The sequence below is a fragment of the Corylus avellana genome, chromosome ca7 (assembly GCF_901000735.1).
Source record: "Corylus avellana chromosome ca7, CavTom2PMs-1.0".
Lineage (NCBI taxonomy): Eukaryota > Viridiplantae > Streptophyta > Magnoliopsida > Fagales > Betulaceae > Corylus > Corylus avellana.
The window spans coordinates 16,486,910-16,512,412 of NC_081547.1; the positions used below are offsets into that span (position 1 = coordinate 16,486,910).

A 25,503-nucleotide genomic window follows, 5' to 3' on the forward strand; every position below is an offset into this window, starting at 1 on the left:
TATCAATACTTAATCATATGATTCAATGACAATCCAAATACTTTATTCAAGACTTCAAGTGAATCATATTATTAATGTACAATGATGATATGATTCGTATAATATCAAGTTAAGTAATTGACATTTGATTAAACAATGATCAATGTGTTACTTATAAACATAATTTAAGTATTAATGTATTATCATTATATGTTTTGACAGTTGTCTGAATTCTGAACTTTTTTTTATATGTTGTGTTGAATTTTATATATATATATATATATATATATATATATATGTTGGTTTTTTTAAAAATAAAAAAAAAATAAAAAATAAAAAAAAGTTAACCGGTTATGATTTAATATTTAAGGAAATTTTTTTTAAAGTACAAGTAAATGTAAATTTTGGGTCAAATATTTTTGATTTTTCAATATGGGCTCTTTTTATAGGGAAAAAAAAATAAGGGTAAAAAAAAGCCCAATTTTGAAAAAGCGGTTAGCGGGCGGTTATCTATTTCACTAACCGCTAACCAGCGATTAACCACTAACCGTTAACCGCTAAGCAATTAGCAGTTGCGGTTAGTGAAATCTACTAACCGCCTTGACACTCCTGAGAACGAGACATGTAACGGGGAGTTACTGTTTTCTCATCAAGAGCTGCATCAAGACGGAACATGTAACGGTGAGTTACTGTTTTCTCGTAAGGAGTTGCGTCATGACGAGGATGTAACAAGATTAAAGTTGAAACTACTATTTTCTTGTCAGGAACATCATCAGAACGGGACATGTAACGAGATCAATGATGGGCTCCCCGTTTTCTCGTCAGGTGGCACGTTAAGACGGGACATGTGACGAAGAAGAGACATTTATTCTTTTCGTCATAACGGAGCAACTTTCTCGTTAAGATGTGAAGAAGGATTTCGTTCTTTCTTGGATGCTCGTCAAGACGAGATGTATAGTTTTCGTGGTATCTGGGTTTTCTTCCTTGATTTATCTTCTCATTGCTCATAGAAAAGCATTCAATGTGTTTACAGAAGTGTTCTACAATGTTCCGGCACCCGAACATCTCTTGGGCATCACTTGGAAGTGATTGGGTCACTTGGGAATTTTTTCCTGTCACTTGGGCATCATAACGCAACTCCTAACAGAAAAACAATAAGTTACTGCCCAATTCCCCTCATAACGGAGCTGATTTCCTGTCAGGACGTGGCTGATTTCTGCAGAAAGTTGGAAGCTGTTTTTGACCTAGAAAACGTCCGAGCCATTGAGTTTGCATCATTAGAGGCCGAATGAAAAAGTTATGGTCAAGATACCTTGACTGTTATGGTTCCCCAAATGACTTTTCAGTTTTATGACAAGTTTGCCCATTCTCTTTGTATATAGAGAAAATGATGCTGATTTGGGAAGGTTGGACCTCCATGCACGATAATGAGAAGGGAGAGTCTCTAGAGAAAGTTGATTACTTCTCTATGTTGATCCAAGAGGGATTGGGTTGGAAGCTATCGTTGCTTTCCCCCCTCTTGATGGTTGTGAAGCTTTCTTCCATGCTTCACCATCGTTGTACCAAGTGGAGTTCCTGAGAAGCTTGAAGCCTTTTACTACTTGGGTTGTTGATTGTTGGCATGTTGCCTTTTTCGTTTGATGATAAGAAGATTGTGCGTTATGTGAGCTTAAAGAAAAAAGTCTACTAAATGGTCGGTTAAGGAGATGCATTGCATAAAGATGGTCATGATGGAGACAAGCTGAGAAGCTTGTTGTTCTTACTAAGTTTAGAAGTCCTCCAGGGAGCGAATATCATCTAGTCTGTAACTCTAAATCTTCATATAGTGATTTCCGGGGTTTGGGAGTGGTTTTTCCTTTTGAGGCACTCAAAAGGTTTTCCACTTCGAAAACAAATTTTGTGTTGTGTTTGTGATGTTGCTTTAAATTCCATTGTACATGTTTTATTTTGTTATTTGGCTTAGTTCCATACTTTGATCATTTAGTGATATTGAGCATTGAAATTTATTTTCTTTATATAAATTGCTTGTGCATTTGATTTGGAGGTAGAGTACGATCCTAGTAGTTCTTTCACTATTTGCTAAAAAAACATGAAAATTCTCCATCTTTAACCCAGTAAACAGAAAGGAATAAAGTGGTTAGGTACTACATGCATGTCACAATTCAACAGGTAGGGGTGAAAAAGTGGGCGGGTAAGCGCTAACCGCCTTAACCACTAACCGCAAACTGCCCTAACCTCTAACCGCCTTGCGAGTGGTTAACGGTTATTGAGTTTTTTAAAATCGCTAATTGTTAACTACCTTTATGATATATATATATATAATAATAATAATAATGTTTATACTTATAACATGATCAATTGACCATTAAATTACAATTTAAGTAGTATTGTATTATCACTATGGCTGTTTTTGGCAAAGGGCTTGAAAAAAGAAGTAGACCAAAAATGTAGCAAATTTGATTGATTGAAAAAAAAAAAAAAAAAAAAAAAAAAAGGTAAGAATGTTTTGTATAAAAATATGAAAAAATTTGTTTTGTTGTGATTTTTTTATTTGAATAGTAATAAAAAGTGATTGATGTAATGCAAAAAGTAAGAATGTTGGGCTTAATTTTAAAAAGAATTTTTTGAGTTTTTTTGGTCCGATCCAACCCACTCCTTTGCCAAGCACACCCTATAATTTATATGATTATATCATATGATCAATTGATCATTAAATCATATGATTATATAATAACAAATTATACATATATAACATGGCATAATTATACAAATTCATACTAATACAATAATTATTAATTAAGTATCTAGAGACTTAGTTTCAATGTATGCCATAAGTCCATATATGCTATAAATTATAATTATACATATATAATACCAATTTTTTATTATAATATATTTTAACCATTTTTTGAACAATAATAACAAGTTTTTGAACCATTATTCTATATCATTTTTTGAACAACTTTTTATTCATTTTTAAACCATTTTTTCAATCAGTTTTGAAAAAACGACGTTGTATGATATATTTAAGGACTAAATGATGGTAAATGATTAAATGTTGTATAACTTGCATTTTTTTTTTTCTATTAATATAACTTGTATTCTTAACTAGCAATGAATTGTAGTTTAGCTACTCAAAATACCACTTTTTTAGTTTAGCTACTACTTTTTTGCAATGAACTCCAACAGTCTCTATTTTACAATGCCTACTTTATTTAAATATTGTTTTTAATCTATTTTTTTATTATTTTTTCCACTCATCTCTCTCTCTCTCTCTCTCCTAGTTTGTATTGAACCACCTAAAACCACCATTTTGGAGAAATTGAACCACCTGAAACCAATCAAGGTGGTGCATGGTGGACTAAACTCCGTGGGTGGCCGAGTTCCAGCCGCCGATTGTGCACCGATCTTTTCCGCCAGTTGTTCTGATCAGATAATTCAAAACCCATAAAGGCTCTCAGCTGTTGCTTCGTGGTCGTTTGGCCATTGGGCGGCAGCCCTACAGGGACAAGGAGAGAGATGAGGCACTGAGGGAGAAGGGATAGAGAGAGAAAAGAGATGAGGAGGCCCTGAGGGAGGAGAAGGGAGCGTGAGGGAGAATGGGAGAAAGAGAGAGGAGAGAGAAAAGATTAAAAAAATTGAAAGAAAGATAATATAATTAAATAATAGTTACAGATGCTACAATGAACTTTCATATTTGAAAGTTCACTATAGCATCTCTAGACAAAAATGCTATTTTATAGCACTGTTGGAGGAAGAAAAAATGCTATTTTAACTAAAAAGTTAGTTTACATGGTCTCTTGGAGATGCTCTTACATTTAAGGACTTTTTTTTAAAAAAAAAAAAGGGCATGTAAATTAATATAAATTTAGGGTCAAATATTTTAGATTTTTCAATATGGGCTCATTTTGGAGCAATTTGGCCCATGCATATGGTATATATATATAAAGCCCAAAATTGAAAATTGGCCCAAAGGCCGTACTTTGAAAAAAGCGGTTATAGCGGGCGGTTATTTGTTTACTAACCACTAACTACCGACTAACTGCTAACCGCTATTCGCCAACTGCCTAGCAGATACGGTTAGTGAATTTTGTAACCGCCTAGACTCTTGATCTATCGCGCATTTTAAGAAGACCACCTAAATTTTAAAAACTCTCAATTTAACCCTTTGAACTTTCAATTTGATTCAATTGACCCCCCTCCGTTAGATTTAACCGTTAACTTCTAATGAAAATGCCTAAAAATGCCAAATTACCCCCCAATTTTCGTTTTTTTTAAAAAAGGGTCCAAGGTGACCCTACTGTGGGTCAAGTCGTGACCCACGTGGATTAGCAAACCCACGGCTGGGTATGGCTGTGACCCAGTCATGAGTCAGGTCATGACCCACGTTGGGTCGCAGCCTAACCTAGCTTGGGTTTGTTGACCCAAGGTTAGGTCGCAGCTGTGACCCAGCATGGGTCAGGAGACCCAGGCAGGTCATGGCCTTGACCCACTATGGGTTAGCAAACCCACGCGGGTATGGTCGTGACCCAGCGTGGGTCTACTGACCCACGGTTGGAGATCAACCACTTTTGCCACCTCCTGACTTCTAAGTTGCAGAAATGCCAAGAACCTAAAACGCCACCACCGCCTCCTAGTAGGACCAATGGGCCGATCTCCTAATGCCTCACTTTATTTCACATATTAGACATCTCTCTAATAATATGGGATTGTACGATTCCTAGGCCTGGTGCTAATGTTCCAATTATGAAGTTCAAGTTCGATGGAATTTATATTGATCTACTCTACGCGAGATTAGGCGTTTGTCTTATTCCAGAAGATTTAGATCTTTTAGATTAAGTGTTGCAGGATGTGGAGAAGAGTGTGCCTAGTCTCAATGGGTGCAGGGTTACAAATAGTATATTAAGTATGGTCCCTAATGTTCATAATTTTCAAATTACATTGAGACGCATAAGATATTATATTGGTCGAAAGGACGTGTAATTTATTCTAATGTTGCGGGGTTCTTGGTGGTATAAATTGCTTGATTCTTGTTGCTCGGGTGTGCCAATTATATTATCCTAATGCACTGCCTAGTTTACTTGTTTCTCAATTTTTCAAGCTCTATAGCCAGTGAAAAGTGGCATAATCCAGTCATGTTATTTCCCATTGAAGGAAGATCTCTAGGGCTTCTTTTTTGGGATCCAAGAAGAAATTTCAGAGACGGAAAAGATTTGATGCCCACAATAACACTTGCATATCCTTGCACAAACACTAGTTACAATGTCTCTTTGAGTACGCTATGTGTTATGGAAGAAGAAGTTGAGAGAGGAAAGGAAATATGTGAGGCAATGGAAGCAAGCAAAATTAGTTTGATTATCAAAGAGACTTTTCTTTTCTTTGAAGCATATAAAAATTATCTGCAGATTGACATAACTGCCAAGAATGATGATGAATTCATGAATTGGAAAGGACGGGTTGAATGTGAGCTTCGTCTACTGACTTTGAAGATTGAGAGGGACACATGGGGTCAGCTATAGTGCCACCCGCACCTAGATGGCTTTTTTTAAAAAATCCAAACAATTTCATAGTTGTTATTTTGTGTGGTTGAGGTGGAAACATGGTGTTTGTGATCAGAAAGGTGAACCATTTTATATAAGGTCAACGATTGAAGAATTTAAGAACTGTGTGGGAATATACACATCTGTAAAACCTGGGATGTGGATTGGTGTGTCTCACAAAAAAACATAGTGACATTCCTCTGTCTGTATTTCTTGGTGGGATTTGGCCTGTACGTTCGACAGAAGTTGGCAAAGCGTATGGTGGGGCTGCTGAAAACCCATGAAATTTCAGTCATCTTTAAGTGGTTGAAGGTGTTGTTGGAAGGAAAAAGAAAAATAGATGAATCCGATACATGCAATACGTGGAGAAGTTCAGAATTTGTGGTAGGGGAAGCTAAAGTAAAGGGAGGAGCAAGTGTCTAACATTCAGAATACTCATCTACAAAGCTAGGAGCACCGATAGAGAAACAACTGATCAGAACTTGCTCTAGTTTATTCAATAATGGTGGTGTAAAGGAGCTTACTTCACAACTCTCCATGGTAGCTTATGCATCTACTGTCCCATGAAAGCCAATTATCAAGTTTAATTTCAGATCTTTGTTGAAAGCAAACTGCTAAAGCACTTCAAGGAGATGCTGCTCTTGTTTGTGTGCAGAATTGTCTCAATAGTAGATTCTATTTCATTTTTTGCTTGTGGAGTGGCTTGATTGCTGCAGGAAAGAATGGAACATGCAGCACAATGTTATTAGAATTGAGTTTTATGCGAAACAATTATTAATATTAGGATATATTAAAATATATGACTTGGTAAGATATTTTATTGTGTTTATTTTTATTTGATATTATCTTTATTTTATTCCATATAAGAGTCTTGATGACTCAACCCTAATTTATATTTCAGTAAGAGCTGATGACTCAACCCTAGAAAATATTGTAATAGTTTGCCTATTTAAAGGCCATTAGGTTATGAATAAAGGAAGTAGAAAATTATTTCAAACCTTGTGCTTGAAAAGGTTTTAGGTTCCCTTCAACAAATCTAAAGAATCTAAGTTCCCTCAAAGCCTAACAATCTATCCCGTTATGTGTTTGCGAACACACACACACACACACACAGAGATCTATACACTAGGTTGCAAATCCAAATTGCAAAATTATGGGTTATTAAGGCCACTATTGCCCTACATAAGCACATTGTTCAACTATACTTTGTTTAGTTAATGTTCTTAGGGAAGACAATGTTGTAGTTCATTACTATCTTATTAATGATGTTTGTTGGTAGTTAAATACAATTTATTATTTATTTAATAACATATGGATGACACTCTTAGGGTACAATAAGTACAAGTACGACACCTGCGAGTAGCCGTGTTCCTATTCTTATGGAGGATAATCCCATAACACCTTCCTCTATAAATGCTCAAAGGCCCACACCTACCCTCCCACTACAAAAGAAACAATTGACAAGGAAAACCCTAAAGCTATGTGTAATTATTGTAATAAATTGATAGTTTCACCATATAAATGGCACTTCAAGTATGATGACCCACCTACAATTTAACTGCCCAAACTCTCCACTAAAAAAAATGAAACTCTCCAAAACTTGAACTTTGTTTCAAATGTCGCTTAAGAAGGCAGTAGATGCTGCACTAGTAGCCCCCAAATGAGATTTGTGAAGTATGATACAGACAAAGTAAGGGGTTCGATTGTTTGGTATTTCATCAAATTTGAGTTTCCTTTTAAGTACATGCATTGATTTTTTACGTGGTATATATATGTGTGTATATTGTCGTATTATATACACGTACGGTCCCTAAGTTAAATTGTATTTAACTATGGTGTGAATAAAAGAATTATCATACAGAAAATCATAGTCATATGCCCTTGTAGTTTATAAAACAATTGTTCATAGTCGTAAATGAAACTATAATAATGAGTGTCAAATATTGCATATTTGAGCACCCTAATTTACATTTGTTAATCTTTTAGCTGTGGTATAATCAGATGTCTTGTGTTATTTTTGTGGTTTTAGGGTTTTGTAGGCTGCTAAGGGAAAATGGCAGATTTAAAGTGAAAAATGCAAGTTTTGGAGAAAAACTGCCAACAAACAAGGGATCGAGCGCAACATTCTACGCTTAAGTGCATCTACGCTCGAGCCCAGCATAGTCACGATCGAGCTCAGCCACGCCCAAGACAAGCCCCAACACACGAGCACACCTACACTGCAAGAGAAGAATTGCATGCCCGAGTGCGATCGAGCGCACTGGCCATGCACTCGACTGCACTCTTCTGACCTAGCGCCAAAATTAGGTTAAAAAGTCCTGAAAAACCTAGTTAAAGCCCTATAAATAGAATAAACTTCATAGAATTTTGTAGGAGGCTATAGAGTACGAAATTTTAGAGTAGAGAGAAGAGAGTTTAGGGTCTTTTGAGCTTTTGGTGTTCTCAACTTTGGAGTTTTTAATTTGTAAGCTTCTTAACTCTTCATGGATTCAATTAATCTTGTTTTATCTTTCAATTCCATGAGAGGCTAAACCCTCAACTAAGATTGAGGATGAAGCCTCACTTAGCAACATTATTCTCATGTGATATAATATTTTCCAATTTTATTTAGATTGATTTTCCAATTGTTTTACTTTAACTCAATTTGTGGAATGATTCTTGGATATCTTTTGTAATTCAATGATACATTTGATGATTTGAGATAATTTCACATAATTAATTGCTTAGTTTTCTTTGTTAAAAAATTTGATATTCCTTGTGATTTATTCTACGAATACAATTGATGTTTTGATTCAAATTGGATATCTTTTATGATTTACTGATACACTTGATGATTTGATTTGAATTTGATATTTTTTGTGATTTGTGTCCAGAATTGATACATTGGATGGTTTTGATTAATTATTTGAAGCATAAGTAAAACATACTTAAGATTTTATTGTGAGAACTTTGGGAAATGTTATTGATCATAAGAATATGTTGCTATGAATTTGTGAGTGCGGATTTCAACACCTTAGTGCTTATTTACTTGATTAATTTCACTTAATTCAGTTTATGCTTTTGATTTTTCATTCACAAAAACAACCTCCCAACTTTTGGAACTAGGTTAAGGTTAAATTGGTTTAGACATAAATTCTGCTTTCAAAAACAAAATTCTTGTGGGATCGACCTCGCACTTGCAATCCATTAACTGCAAACGATTCGTGCACTTGCCAGTATTAAATTTTGTCACAACAAGTTTTTGGCGTCATTGCCTGGAAATTGTTTGATTTTTGAAAACAATTTATTTTTAAATGGATTTTGTCTTTCTACTAGTTATAGTTAGGATTTTAAATTCTGCAATTTGTTTTCTTTATTTTATTAAAAATGAGAAAAGTTGTGTTTTTGTTCTTTGTTTTGCAGTTCAGACTGCACTGTCTCTGCACACCAACACAAGTGCGATCGTGCGCAGCCCTGCTACGCTCGAGTGCACCCGTGGCCAAGGCAGCACCTATGCTCGACAATGCAGCATAGGTGTTGCCTTGGCCGCGGGCCCTTAGGATCGAGCGCCCTTGCATCAACGCAGCAACACCTGCAGATCAGCGCACCTGCACTGGATCCCACGTAGCCTGCGCTTGATCGCACCTACTCAGTGGGCAGCTCCTGCAACAGTTCAGTAGATTTTTGCCAATTTATTTTGGTTCCTTTTTGTGAGTTTTTAGTTTCTATTTGCATTTATTTTTCCTGCAATTTCATTTAATTTAGTTTAATTTAATTTAGTTTAGTTCAATTCAATTTAGTTTTTAGTTTTTAGTTTCCTTTGCATGCTTGGTCGTAGATCTTTAAATCTTGAGCTAACCCCCGTTTGATCCAGAAATTGAAGGAACAGCTAGAGAAAATCTAAGAACACCTACTGATTTTGAGAATTTTGATTCTGATTTTGATTCTGTTGAGATGGGAGGTCAGGTTGAGAATTTGGAAGTGGAAGCTCCTAGGACCCTCGGGGAGTTGTTTGCACCTATTGCTACCGATACTCTATCCTGCATAGTGTTGCCTGCAACCAATGCCACTCACTTTGACTTGAAGCCTCGTGTGATTCAAGTTCTTCCGTCTTTCAAAGGTTTAGAAAATGAGGATCTATTCAGTCATGTGAAAGACTTTCTTAGGTATATGTGTAACTTTCAAGTATCAAAACTTCTCTGATGAATCGGTGCGTTTGAGGCTGTTTCCTTTTTCATTACATGGTAGAGCAAAAGCCTGGTTGAACTCCAACATGCCTGGATCCATCACCATTTGGAAAGCACTGTTGAGCAAGTTCTATAATAAATTCTTCCCAATGTCTAAGATCAATGAACTCCATCGGGAGATTAGTTGTTTCGTTCAAGAAGAGGAGGAGAAATTCTATTAAAGCTAGGAGAGGTTTAAAGAGATGATGTTGAAGTGTCCACCCCACGGTTTTGAGACCTAGCGGCATGTTCAATTCTTTTACAATGGTTTGACTCAACCGAACCGTAACATGATTGAGTCCATGAATGAGCATAGAATTAGAGCAAGAAACTATTAAGTGAAAGATGATGGTGTGTCTAGATTCCCACTAGATGGAACTCAACATACTTAATGTATTTGAAAAAATAGGCGAAGAGTACTCATTTAGTTGTTCACGGATTTCTTGATTAGGAAAATGGTAAGGCAATTGTATCATTTTAAAAACTTTTTAGAAGCCACATTGATCATTTCTGGTTCAACTTATGTCACGTCCAATTAATTTTTCATGAAACTTTATATTATTCAAGAGACCGTAAATGAGGAGTGTCTTAATTCTCCGATCATGAGTAGCATGGGTTTTAATATTTGGGGGAGAAAGAAAAAATTTCTACTGCGCTGTGATTAGTAGTAATGTCACATGGAAAATGAGATATTACATTTAGATATTTTATGTTTTTTATGTTATGAATTTGTAATATTTTTTATCCTAAGCCTTATAGAGGAAACTAATTTTACACTGAATTTAGAATTGTAATGTTGTTTGTTGTTGTTTAATTGCTAATACAGCCAAATGCATATACACCAGCAGTAAAATATTTGTGGCAGTATTAGTTGTTTCCTATGATGTCGTATCATAGTTTGCTTACTAGTGAAGCAAAATTAAGAGTCATTCATTAGTTAGAGATTTCATTTCAATATATCATATATGCAATACTATCGATTGTTATGATGTGGTGATGCCTTAGTTGCTTGTTATGATGTAATCACATTTATTAAATAGCATTACTCATACGACATCATCAAATTTGGATTTAATGTTTGCTTACAGACTGGACATTTGTGATTGCTAATATTGTGCCAAATGCGTGTATACTGGCAATAAAAACAATTTATGATTTATGATGGTGAATTAATGATTGCGTGTGGTCAATCAGATTTTGAAGCACTCTTGAGTCCATGTATTCTAGTGTTTGAAAACACTAAAGCATACTCAAAACAGTCTTAAAATGCCCAAAAGGCCATTACTTGAAAGCGGTTAACGATTGATGTTTGGCCTTCAATAACAACATAATTGATGGTTAGCAATTAAACCCCTAATCAACCCTAGTAAAATGGTTGCCGCTTAGGCTTAGGCGAGCAGCAGGGCATTTCATAATGGCAATAAGGGGGCAAATCACCTGCCCACCAAACTCAGCTGGACCTTTTCGACCCAAGCTGACCCAAATTTTTGCTTCAATAGGTGATTGGTAAGTTTTTTTGGTTACCAATCCAAGTAGGTCGAAAACCAGAAATAGGAGATTGGCTTTCAACAAACCGACCCAATCCTATAGGACCATATCCACCACTAGAAACGCCCTCACCCCTCCCAAAAAAAAAAAAAATTAAAACTCTTCTCACTTCTTTCTATCACTCACACGTGCACACGTGCGCACACAAGTATAAATGATATGTCTAACAGATAAAAAAACACAAGTCAAACATGAAGATAACCAAAAACATAACACCCCTGTTTTAATCTTTAAAAAGTGGTAAACTATAACTAAACTGTAACTTTCTCTTGAACCCCTTATTTGTTCCCACCATATATTCGTTCATTACAAGTGCTTAATAAACCCAAGGACCACATTGAAGGTTCTTCCCAAAAGAAAGCTTAAACTTGTAGACAATGAAATACCAGCAAGAAACACGCAGAATAAACTACCTTGTGACAATGAATCTCAGTGCTGGTATTAATATTAAGTCAGCTTCCCCCCCAAAAAAAGGGTTTGGCACTAAACAGCCGTCCACTTAATGTCCACCAAACGTGTTTGTCAGTAGTCCAGCCTAGGAAGTATATTTACCTGAATTAAAGCAGCTGCAACACTTGATCTCCTCAAATGTTTGGAAGCTTTGTCATTTTGTAAGCAAATCCTGTATATAAATCACAGCATATAATTCCACAACATTCTTTGAATAGTTATGCTTTGAGTAGCTTGAATGTTTAAGCATCATAAGCAGATCTTCACTTAATGAACTAAGGAGTTTTTGAAATGTAGAAAGGCTAAATGTGGGGATTGCGCCATAAAATGGTTCTCAGATCACCTTTTGATGGCAGGATAAATGAAAATAAGTGAACCTAAACCAGAAATAGATAACACACCCAGATGTCTATTTGCATAAGCATTCCTATAGTTGATGTACAGAAAAGTCAATATGAGATGGAACAGCACACAAACCCCACAAAACCACAGATTTAGTGCACCACTACTACAACTGGTAACAATCTCTGAGCCCTATTACGTAATCCAGGCATTTAAACATGCTGCTGAGAAATGCATGCCTCGGATAAGTTGTAACATGGCCAAATGGTATGTTCATGATGCCACTACGTGCGTTCATTCACATGAGACATGCTAATGTTGATGACTTGAAATGAAATGGATGCATACAACAGCTGCAAGATGCATCCTATCATGTAGTAGTTGTATTTGTCGGAGCATAAAGATAGAGAACATCCCCATCAAGCTACTGGTAAGTCAAAGCTGGTAGAGCTCCATTAGTGCCAGGGGCAGCAACATGATGGCTGGCATCCTTCCTTTTCCCAAATGGGTTCTTTGAATATGTATATAGAAGTCAAGAAAATCATATACTCCATGGTAAAAAAGGCAACAGTAAATTCTCAGAAAAAAAATATACTCCATAGTAAAAAACATATACTCCATAGTAAACATATATTCTAAACTGAACACAGGAACATGTGCTTGACTACTAATTAAGTCTTACTTCCTTTATTCAACCACTAGTCCAATTTTTTTTTTTTTTTGATAAGTAACCACTAGTCCAATTTAATTTTTAAACCTGTATTCTCTGCTAGATATATACAAAACGTTTCAACAACATTTACTCTATAAGATTAAATTTTATTACCTTTTAACCACATTAACTTCATCAAATTCAGTACCCAACCAAATATGTATATGCACCTCCCAACCATGCACCAACTAACAAAATTAATGTCCCAATGAACCACATCATTGCTAACCCAAATTCAGCCGCCCGTGTAGTGCCTCCAAATTAATTACTTATATTAACTTGGGAGTACTACTATTACTACCTCGATATCATATTTTAAGCAGAGGAAATGTTAATGAGATCTGAGTTTCTCTCTTTCTCTCCCATATATTTTTTTCTCATTTTTTCTTTCTTTCTTTTTCTTTTCTCTGTCACTATAATCATTAGTACAACTCCAAAGCCTCAAAGTACATTATCCATTGCAACTTTACTTTTGTCGCTTTACATCTACACGACAATGCCCTGTAGCTTCAAACTCTTGTAACTACCTTTGGCCTTCTCTCTGAGTACTACCGCTAGCTAATCTGTAAAACAAATTGTTTTACAAGTGGAAATCATATAAGTCCACGACTTAGAAAGTAAATCACCAACGAAACTTAGCTCATGCAGTAAGCCCATTTTGTGTCGTTTATAGAAAGTTGAACGTATAAACATGTGCTGAAATAACATAGTGAAAATCATTGAGCGGTGGCAAAAAAAAGGCTTAAGCACCGTATAAATCAATAAGTTATGCTTAAAGGAATCATTGCAATAACTTTTGCTTTTTAAGAAATAGTGTTCGGCAAAGGATCTCGGTTTTATTTTCATACAATCATGCAACAATTAAGACAAAATCATGTTGATGAAGAGCACAATTAACATTAATGCATATATCAGCAGTCATATTCATCCTCCGTATATCCTATTCGTACCCTTATGCCCTTTATGGTAGGATTTGCGCATCCCATAGGACATCTAGTACAACTCTGCAGCCAACGGGCGATGCACATAGCCAACATCACCTAGATGCTCAACCGGGTTGATAACCAGAGTAAAACTCAACTAGTGATGCCGCAACTGGTGACCTAACCCCGTAGGTGGGCTATATAGGGCCAAGTCCATATAATCTGGCATGCACATGCCACAGATTCGTCCTTTTATCAATGGTGGCCATGTCATATAATCATATTAATTCCAATTTCACAACTACAATTCATTCATGAAGAAAACTCAATGATAAACGATGCAATTTAATCAAAGTTCTAGGTAAAATACGGAGCTCACAACATATAATTAAAGAGATTTTATGCATATTCAAAATGCACACTTGTAAGTATTGAAAATAGTCATGGTTAAACATTCAACATTTAAGCATTCTTATGAGCTATTACTTACCTTGTGCACAAATCCAAATACAAATTCCTCAAGAAGTCTTGAACTCCTTAAACTGCAGTTTTACTCTATAATGAGTCAAGCTCCTACATGATAAACCCTAATTATCACTTAAAACCCTTAATCCTACATTCTTACCTAGATCGTTTGAACACTAGTCAGAGACTGCTCATGGTTCAAGCTCATCTGGGTGGTAGTAGTACCGTTCGAACACTAACTACACATTTGCAATTTTCGAGCTTCTTTCCATCCAAGCTCCCAATTTTAACCTCCTACTTGTTTCTTAAGCGTCCTGGAGTCTCAAAGTTACCAAATTTACAAGTTCAATCTTAAAAACCCAAGCTTTACCTCCAAAATCTTAAAGGTGTCAACTTTCATTCTCATTTTCACTCCTAACAACCAATGGTCTACCAAAATGGTTAAGGTTCTCTAATAACTCACTGCCTTAGTCCCAATAATAGGCTAACTCGTTCTAAAACCTCATATCGCTTAAAAAGTTAGGGTCTTTCTTTGAGAGAGATCCCATTTTTAACTTGATCTACCACTTAAATACTCTAAATACATGGATTAGCACAAAATAAGAGTTAGGACGTAATGTTCTCACACTTGGTTGTGAAGCCTCTTCCTCCTTGATTCCAAAACTTAAAAAAAAAAAAAAAAACCTCTCTCTCTCGCTAGTTATACAAGGAATGAAGAACGTTAGGGATTCTAGGGCTCTCTCTCCTGCTAGTTGCACAGGGAAATGAAGAATTTTAGGGATTCTAGGGTATTTGTACAATCTCCCACAAGGTTTTAAGTTTTGGACATACTATTTTCGTATACAGGTCGTCATCATTCGAATGTTTCGTGTACCATTCTAACGATCAATCCAAATTAGGTAGCTGATGCGGATCAATTAAAGCAATGACCCAAAGATTCCCACACTTTTACGTGGCATCATCGTTAGACCTCTGCTCGAGATGTTCGAACGATCATCGGAACTTATCCTAAGTGTTTTAATCCCTCAATTCTTATTTTGAAGCCTCTATTATTCTATTATAATTACAAGTTCCCATAATAGAGTTGTCTAAAATTATTATTTCTATGAACCTAAAATCTTCTTCGAGTTATGATTATAATTGTTATTAAATTTTAAATTTTGGCACGTGTTTGTTTGGGGTATTACAACCAGAGCATCCCTATTCCTTGCAAGGCAAAATAACTCCTAAAAAGAATCCTTCACAGGATGATCTCCACACCACATGTCATGCCAAAATCTAGTACGAAAGCAATCACCCACCACAACACTAGCAAAACAGGTTTTCCAAAGACTTATCGAGAAAGTGTTAGTTAAGTCAAGGCAAGAAGCAAGTAGGTACTCGTTCTAGGGCAAGCTCACCCCGTAAGTTCCAATGCACTGTTAGTGCACCACCCATCCGCCAAAGTCCCATGCTTCTTATATCCATTATTTGACACCAAAAGGCATCTCTCCACAAAAAACCTCCAAAACCACTTTCTTAATGGAGCCTATTTAAAAGTAATCAAATTTTTGATCCCCAACCCTCCAAGCTGAATAGGAGTACAAGCCTTCTTCCAATTAACAAAATGAACTTAAACTCATTATCCAAATCCCCCTACAAAAAATCCCTCTGCAATTTTTCTACCCAATTAGCAGCAACAACCAAGATAGAAAAGCACCCAAGATAGACACGTTACTCAACCATGCTTACACGTGTCTTTTTCTTCTAGCTAATATTCTCTCTATTTTCTCAATAATAGTATAAATTTAGCCTTGAAACAAAGCAACCAAGAGGAGGCCCAAACATTTATTAGGCAAACACATGACCCTACAACCTAGAATGCGAGCCCGCCCACTCACATTAGGCACATAACCCATAAAATTTATTGAGATGCATAAGTAGTTATCTGCATCCAGTAGTTCCTCATACTCTGATTGGATTAAGGCAGCTACCATATTCATTTACTTCTTTCATGGGGTTCTTGAACCTTTGTAACCACAAACTTTAGCTTCTTTTCTTTTATAAAGAGATTATTTTGTGTACTTGTGCACTGGGTACACCCTTTCTGTGTTTCTTTTAATAGAATATATTACTTATTTTTAAATAAAACGATGATCATTAAAAATAGAAGAAAGAATACATTAAATGACATAGCAAAAGGTTTAAAGGATATTGTATCCGCATGCCAACTGAACCAGAACTGGGGATAACAGCACCCTGCAAACTATGGTGTACGTTGGTGGCACTATTTACATCCTGCATTAGCAAATATGATGCAAAAAAGAAAATGTTAGAAATATGAAACTGAAGCAAGAAAATCATCAGAGGATCAATGCACTTAATTAAATTACTTACTTCAAACTCAATAAAGCAAACAATGTGCCGTTCCTGTCGCAAGATCTTCATTTGCTTAAAACCAGGTTGTCTACATGACCCAAATTTATGAAATTGAGCAGAAGATTCCAATAATTAGGTTGGCATATGTAAAGTAATACATAGATTTTTCAACAGCTAACAGAATTGGCAGGGATAAGTGAGACATACGAGCTAAAAAGGCCCCTCAGTTCGTCCTCATTTATGTTCTCTCCCAAATTACCAATGAATAGGGTATTGCAAGGAGGGTTATCTTTTGCATTCTGCGGGGAGAAACGAAAATCCCAAAAATAAGGAACAAATCTTAGGCCTCCTCCAATATACTTACCAAGAACATCCAGGTACAGAAGATATCTTAAAAAGTAAACACGTACACACACACATATTACAACATTAGCGATGTTTGTCCTAGACGTGATCTAATGGTGATAGTGAGCCTGGCAGAGCAAACCTTTTATGGTTTTACCAACTCCACCCATAAACCTATCATTATAATTGTATCCAATATGATGTTCAGAATTACCTGGGTTCCCAGCTTCCTACTCAATTGTAATGTTTATTCCACATGCTAGTTTACTATAATTGAAACTTATCTAACCATATTAACATGACATTAAAATTAATTTGGATTTTAATTATATCCATTTTAATGGAAAGAAGAATTTATAAAAATAGATGTAAATAGATTATCAGACCATGCTAGTTTAATGGGCCAGAAAAGCAACGAGCATATGTAATCACCTATGGTGGATTGAACCATTTTGTTGTTTACCTCACCTTAATTCACATGAAAATGGATTCCTTTATTTTCTTTCTTGTCTTGTTTGAATGAAAACCGCATGAAGGAAGATTAGAACTTGAGGCAATGTTTATGCTAAAATATTTGCTCTTAGTAAATTGCAACGAGTCCCTTGCTACTATAGAGGGAACGCTAGGTGGAACTTATCAAGTTAGGATTTCTGATCATCAATTGATGAAAGTTTCAACTGTTTTTTTATTTTATTTTTTTTCAGTGGAAATTGTTTTGAAAATAGTTGTCCAAATGCCTTAACCACTGTTCTGTTGTTTTTGCGAAAATAGTTTCTGAAATCAGAAAACATCTGAAAACAGAAAATAGTTTTCAAAAATGAATTTACAAAACGAGCCCCTATGATCTTATGGCTCAGGGAAGGTGATAAGAGCACAAAGTTTTACCACACAATGGCTAACTCCAACATAAGGAGGAAATCCATTGACTCCTTGTTGATTGATGGCACTATTTCTACCAACTGATCGAGATCAGCTAGCACATTGTCTAGTTTTATAAAAAGTTGTTTACCAAGCGATTTAGTTGGAGCCTATGGTGGACGATATTTCCTTTGATTCTATTGATGAGGTTGCGGCTAGTTGGTTGGAGAGAGATTTTGAGCAAAGGGACGTGTGGGAGGTTGTGAAAGCAATGAACAATGATAAGGCATCGGGCACTGAAGGCTACTCTATGGCGTTCTTCCAATCTTGTTGGGTTGTTTTGAAACAAGACATCATGAAAGCCTTTCATGATTTCCATGCTAGTGGTAAGTTCGAGAGAAACCTTAATGCTATGTTCATCACTCTCATTCCGAAGATTCCAAGGGCTGTCGACCCCAAGGATTTCCACTCAACCAATCTAGTGGGTGGCATCTATAAGATTATTGCTAAGACTCTAGCAAAAAGACTTAAGATGGTGTTAGAGAAGATTATTTCTAAGTCACAAAATGCATTCATCCGAGGTAAGCAGATTCTAGATCCTATTCTTATTGCCAATGAATGCCTTGATAGCAGATTAAGATCTGAAGAAATGGGAGTTATTTGCAAAATGGACTTAAAAAAAAAAACTCATGATCATGTTAATTGGGATTTCCTACTGTACCTGCAAAGAAGGTGCGAGTTTGGGAGGACATGGTACTCATAGATAGCTCATTGTATTCACTAAATGCAATTCTCAATTTTGGTGAACGACTCTCCCCACATGCTTCTTTAGCAACTCTCGTGGCTTGAGGCAAAGGAAACCTTTCTCTCCTTTGTTGTTTGTCATAGTGATGGAGACGTTGGATAAGATGATTTTGACTACAATGAGTGGAGGTTTGTTGCATGGCTTCTCTGTGGGGGCAAGGATTGATATTTCCCATATTCTGTTTGTTGATGATACCTTACTTTTCTATGGGGCCAACCCAAACCATCTTCACAATTTTCGAAGCTTCTTACTTTTTGAAGTTGTGTCGGATTGAAGACAAATTTAGCCAAGTCGGAATTGGTTCCTATGGGAAATGTAGATAATGTGGCTAGGTTGGCTGGAATTCTGAGTTGTGGGGTTGCGTCTCTGCCCTTGAATTATCTTGGTCTTCCATTGGGAGCATCCTACAAGGCCAAGCATATATGAGACAATGTTATTGAGAAGATAGAACATTGGTAGGCTAGTTAAAAAAGGTTGTATTCGTCTAAGGGTGGTAGGATTACACTTATCAAGAGCACCCTATCCAACATACCTACATATTTCATGTCCCTATCTCCTTTCCCTGTGAATGTTGCAAACCGTATTGAGAAGCACTAACGTGATTTCCTATGGGGGGCTAGGTGAAGAGTTCAAACATCACATGATGAGATGCTCCAAGGTTTGTACACCAACCTTTAAAGGAGGGTTGGGTATTAGGAACTTGTGAGGTTCAATAATGCTCGCTTAGGTAAATGGCTTTGGCACTAAGGGCTAAAGAGAGAGGCTCAGTGGAGAGTGGTGGTGGACTCTAAATATGGAAGTGCATGGAGAGGGTGGTGTTCTAGTAAGACTATTGGGGCATATGGGGTGGGTTTGTGGAAAAATATTAGGAGGGGTTGAAAGAAGTCTTGTAGTCATACCATATCTGATGTGGGACATGACTCCATGGCTGGATTTTGTCATGATCTTTGGTGTGGGGATATGACCCTTAACAAAGCCTTTCCAGTTTTATTTGATATTGCTAGCACAAAATATGCTTTTGTTGCAGCTCACATGGAATTTTCTAGAGGTGTCATTCAGTGAAACATGAGCTTTGCTAAAGCAGCTCATGATTGGGAGGTGGAAGCCTTTGCCTCGTTCTTCAAGGTGTTGTATTTAGCGAGAATGAGATGGGAAAGGAGGGACAAGTTGTGGTGGGTCCCCTTCAAAAGAGGGTTGTTTGGTGTTAAATCCTGCTACACTTTCATGGGTTGCCATGTTGGTTTCTATTACTCTTGGAAAAGTGTTTGGCGAACTAAGGTTTTGTTAAGAGTAGCCTTTTTTGGTTGGTTAGCAGCCCTAGAAAAGATTCTCACCATGGACAATTTTCAAAAGCGACACGTCATTGTGGTTGATTGTTGTTGTATGTGTAAAATGAATTGGGAGTCTGTGAATCATTTGGAATGTTTTCTTCAGTCGATTTGGATTGTCATGGGTTATGCCTAGACAAGTAGTCAATTTGTATGCTTATTGGTGGATTGTTGGCAACACATGGAGAACTATGGTGTGGAAGATGGTACCTTCGTGCCTTTTATGGTGTCTATAGAGGAAAATGAATTATTGAAATTTTGAGGACCAAAAGAGGACTTTAGACAGAGACTTAAGTCTTTATTTTTCACCACGTTGCATCTTTTGATAGCTGCTTTTGTTTCTCCTTTGGTAAATCATGATTTCATTATTCTTTTTGCCCCTACTAGTTAGGTGGCTTCTCTCGTATATTTCTTTTGTACCTGGGAGCGCCTTATGCTTTTCATGATATCTCGATTACTTATAAAAAATAAAACAAAAAAAAAAAAATTTAAAAAAAATCAAATGAATGATTTGAAGACCTATTGATTCTAACAATTGATTGCCACTGTGAAAGGGGCTGCTTGAGATTGTTTGAGCAACTAGCGTATGCAAACTATATTTACATAAAATTGTAAAAGGTAAAACATAATCATATATTCTAATTATAAACTATACAAATACACAAAATAATTAAGAGTTATTATACATAATTTAGTACACAATATCCATCAATAACTATTGGATGCATAACTTTGTAATAAAGTGGTGCATGTAGAGAATTGAGTGGAGAGCAAAGTTGTGTTTGAGATCCACCAAGTGCATAACTTTACAATAGTCACATTGTAACTAAAAATAAGTGAAGTAGTGAAATCATATGAAAAGGTCTAAACTTTGAACTAAATGTCTCAAGGCAGTTTAAATTAGATTGACCATGTTAGGAGAGTTCTTTTGGGTATATTTATATTTATTCTCTTAGTTATATAGAGGTTCTATTATCCTTTAAAAGCCTCATTGTGCTTTAATATGGTTGTACATGCAGGTGGGTATTAACTGTAATTATCTGTCATTCGCAACTCTCCGCATATGTGGATGTAGATAGTGGTTTTAGGGTATGCGGATCCCGTTAACAACCGCATTTGCATAGTCTTGATATACAATTTTTTTTTTTATAAGTAACAAAGGTTTTTTTAAAAAAAGTAACCAAAATGACATCATTTTGGATCTGGCATAGGGTTATGTTTAGGTTTTTTTCTTCTCTCTCATCTCATATCTCACATACTCACACTCACACTCACGCCGTGACGCTAGTGCTTTAAAAATCATTAAAACAGGCCCAAAACACTAAAAACATGCCCAAACTATCTTCAAAATTGTTTAAAATATGCCCTAATAGAGACCCAAAGAAGGCCCAAAAGTCCGATTACCTGATATGCAGATAATAACCACATTCAACAACCACAATAACCGCGCAGATGCGCTTAGTAATTACATGATGCGGATGCGAATACCTAAAAGTGATAACCATATTACGCGGATGCAGATATTGCCAATAATCGCATCCACATGTACAGCCCTACGCTTTAATAAAATTGAATTACTTGTGTGTGTGTGTGTGTGTGTGTGTGTGTGTGTGTGTGTTAAGATTAAAAACCACACTACATGCAAGAATCTGCAACCAGCATGTCCTCTCTCTCTTAATGAAAATTCTGCATCTCATGATTCTGTTATATCCATGTTGTTTCCTTCCAATCTCATTTAAGCTATGTCCTCTAATCAAAATTAAATGTTGCCACAGCTTGTCTTCAATCATGGCCAATTTGTCAAGGTCTTGGTGTTTCCATACCTTAATCAAAGCATGTAATACTCAAGAGGCCTTTTTTTGTAATATGTAAATGGACTGGTACACTGGCATGGGATGGAACCAGTTTTTTCACCCCACTCTACCTCATCTATGAGGGAACAGCAACACAATCTGAGTCTTAATGCATTAAGCGACAAAGTATTACTACCTAGTTTTGCATTTAATCAATAAAATTATATGATTAGCTAGCAAGCAAGAAAATAAAGCACAAGAAGAAGCCTCGCCCAGAGGTGAGTTTGTATGCAACCTTCAAAAACAGTAAAACCACCCAAGAAACAAACATCGTCTATGAGAAAATTTAGAATTTAGGAGTAACTTCACTTTAGACTCCTGAATTACCACGCGATTTGATAAGCCCCCCAAAACTTCAAAACTTCTCAATTTGAACCCCTGAATTTTCAATTGCAGTCAATTTGAACCCCTCCGTCAGATTTTAAAAGTTAAAAGTGAGACAATGACATTTAAACCCCAAACTTTTTTATAAAATTCCAAATTTACCCTTAATTTCAAATTAAAAATTTTTAAATAAAATTTTATTAAAAAAAAAAATCACAAGGTGACCCACGGTTGGGCTACCTTGTAAACTCTTTTTTTTCAATTTTTTTTTTTCCATTTTTTTCAATTTTTTTTTTAATAAAAAGAAAATTGAAGGGTAATTTTGTCTTTTTAGGGGTTTTAACAGCAAAAATTGACGGAGGGGGTAAATTGACTACAATTGAAAGTTTAGGGGTTCATTTGAAATTCAGGGGGACTTATCAAATCGCGTAGTAATTCAGGTGTATAAAGTGAAGTTACCCATAGAATTTATGTGTGTGATCTAGATTAAAAACATTGTCATTCATTAATAGAACCATAAATTCCAGAGTAATGTCAATTAATCCTCACATATAATGCACAAATTAAGCAGCTAGCTAATAAGATAGCAGGACTGAAAAAATAAATAAATAAATAAATAAAAGGCAAAAGTAGTAGTTCAGTCAACCTTCATAGAAAAATAAGTTACTGTAGCTAAGGCAACAAGTCACCTTTCCCTCCCCAAGAAATTTCAGTTCGCACTTTTTTTTTTTGTATAAGATTCAAGTCCTCACTTGAATAACACTTCCTTTTTTTTTTTTTTTTTGGCAATCCATCAAATTTAGCCACTACCTTTAAAAGTCTTTCTAACATCCTAGCCAACTTCATCCTAAGTAAACACTCTATCCTGGAAAAAACTCATCTACACAGTGCAGAATAATTGCCTCGCGAGATACAAGCAGTGAGAATATAGGTCATCCGTAAAGAGAGTATAAGCACAGCAATCAGCTTCAGCTAACAAGACATAATTCAAAAGAAACCATTCAAAATAAGGTGCGAAAAAAGAAACTTGGCACACAGGCATTACCTGAACGGGTACATAACTGCTAGGTGCTGGCACAGGAGCAGGAGCAGGCATTGGTACTGGAGGAACAGGGTAGCCTGCATATGGATCATATGGAGGAGGAGGAGGTGGAGCCATATACCTAGGCCACAAGACCAATGTCAAAATGAGATTAACAGAAGTAATACAAAATTCCTGTAGTAGCTGAAACAATATCCACAACTAAATTCTTTACTGGAGTATGTAACTATCCTTTATTGTTAACTCTAACGATACCAGGAAAATATATATAGAATAGGAACAGATAAGTAAAATTTTCTACCCATGTGGTCCCCAAACATGTGCTGGAGGAGGATGGAAAGGAGATGGACTTGTATAACCAGTGTGTGTATAGTCACCGCCAGTGCGCAAGCGTTTACTTTGATCATAGGGGCTTGAATCCGCTATTATTCCTACAGATCAACTGAGATTAGCATGCTGTAACACAGAACATCAGAATAGCAATCTATTAGTAGCCAATCCTAAATTGATAGTCATTTACAGTCACAACATTTGTAAGCTTTGTAAGATGTACGGTGCTCACAAGTAATACTAGCTCTTTCTTTCAGCTAGAGACTATGCGTATGCCTCTTGATTGTTAGTGCAAACAATGATTTCTCTGCTTATGCCTTTTCATTGTTAGATTCTATGTTTTATCAGTTTGCAATCAAATTCCCACACATATTTAAGATCCAACATTCTCATAATACTCTCTCTCTTCAATATTCCTCCGCAAACCAAAAAAAAAAAAGCATTAATAACACGCAATCCCACCTCTTTTGACAAAAAGGTTTTTCTTCGCCATTTCTGTGTGCAACACCGACTTTGACTCGGCATCAAAAACCATGTCCTAAACCATAAAAAAAAATAAAAAAACATGAATTTGAAACCAAGAAATAAAAAGAATTAGAAATTAAAGAAAAAGAGAAACCTGAAGGGCATCTTTGGCGGCAACGGCAAGCTGAGCAGTAGAGAAGAGAGCGAAACCCATGGGCTTCTCGACTTTGAAGTTCACTTGCGAAGCCTCGTATCCCGGGAGCCATCTCAGCAGATTCTGTAGCTCTCTCTCTTTCACGTCCTCGGGAAGCCCCGTTATGAAAATCGTACGGACCTATTATACCACAACACCACAGAAAGGGGCGAAACAAATCTTTAGATCGATTTTCCATATAACAGAGACACAAACAAACAAATTGAACCTCATCTGTGTTGTCGACGAGGATGGAGGAAGGGTGGGCAGGAGGAGGAGCTGTGGCGGCGGCGGCTGCAGGGGGAGGGGCGGCGGCGGCTGGGGGCCACTGCTGGTGGTAGGGGTGGATGCCAGCTCCTGCCATCTGGTTGTAGATTTGCTAGTCAACGAATAATCAAGATTAAAAGTGATGACAATTTCAGTGTATCCCAAACCCTAGAGGCGGTCCCCGCTTTCTCTCCCCTGTTTTTTCTTCTTTCTTGTTTTTTTTTTTTTTTTTATCTGCGTCATGAAAACCATTAATACTTTCTTTCAGAAGTATTTGGGGACACGTTTACGCTCTTGATCTCATTTTAGGGCCGGTTTGCGGAATTGACACGAAATGATTATTTCTATGAAATATTTATTTTTTTATTTGGTAAAGATCTATTCCTAGTAATAGTGATTCACATGAAAAGTACTAATTCTTTCACACACAAATAGTCATTCCTCTAAAAATAAAAAAGATAAATAGTTATTATGAGGGAAATGACAAGACTTTCCTAAAAAACCATTTCTTTCTCTCAAACTTTAAAAAAATAAAATAAAAAGAACAAAAACACAAAAAATCATGTGGGAGCCTAATCACCCCAATGGGTAGCCAGCCACCCACAAAATGCCCTAGGGTGGCAGCACCACCTCAGTGGACCGGTGAGGCCTTTTAGGGGTGGCGCAGTCACCCCCAAGGCCATCAGGGGTGGCCAAGACCACTCGATTCTTACTTGGGGTGTTCGCGCCACCCCCATAAGGCCTTGCCGTGGGGTGGTCCTATGCGGGTGGCGCGGTCACCCTAGTGCTATGGGTGGTTGGCCACCACACGTTCAACTCTTTTTCTTTTTCTTTTTCTTTTTTAATTTGAGTTTTAGAAATCAAATAGACTTTTTAATAATTTTAGTTCAATTCCAATTATGAAATATGTATTGCTACCGAGCTAAAGAATTGGAATAATTATTTCATTCCAACATCTTTTATTCCTAGTAATATCTATTCATTTTCCTAATGGAATACCCATTCCACAAATCAAATTAATCTTTTTACTAAGGGTGTACAAACGGTTGTAGTTAGTGGTTATTGGTTAAAACCGTTAACTGCAACCGCCTAAGGTGGTTATTGGATTTTAATAACCGCAACCGATTCGCTTAGGCGGTTAGCGGTTATTTTATAACCGGCAATTAGCAAT

General features: G+C 36.4%; 1 protein-coding gene and 1 pseudogene across 1 annotated transcript; one reads left to right on the plus strand and one right to left on the minus strand.

Moving 5' to 3' along the window:
* The first annotated feature begins 4,457 nt into the window (after positions 1-4,457).
* LOC132187930 (nuclear poly(A) polymerase 1-like) lies at positions 4,458-5,803 on the plus strand (annotated as a pseudogene).
* Positions 5,804-12,111: 6,308 nt separating this feature from the next.
* Positions 12,112-24,570, minus strand: LOC132187258 (cell wall integrity protein scw1). Its single transcript, XM_059601506.1, has 9 exons — positions 24,295-24,570; positions 24,027-24,206; positions 23,870-23,945; positions 23,379-23,508; positions 23,081-23,198; positions 16,730-16,821; positions 16,541-16,610; positions 16,355-16,441; positions 12,112-12,581 (listed from the first exon to the last, which is right to left on the minus strand). Exons 1-9 carry the CDS (start codon positions 24,427-24,429, stop codon positions 12,489-12,491), a joined length of 981 nt encoding a protein of 326 aa, XP_059457489.1. The 5' UTR covers positions 24,430-24,570; the 3' UTR covers positions 12,112-12,488.
* Between the last annotated feature and the right edge of the window lie 933 nt (positions 24,571-25,503).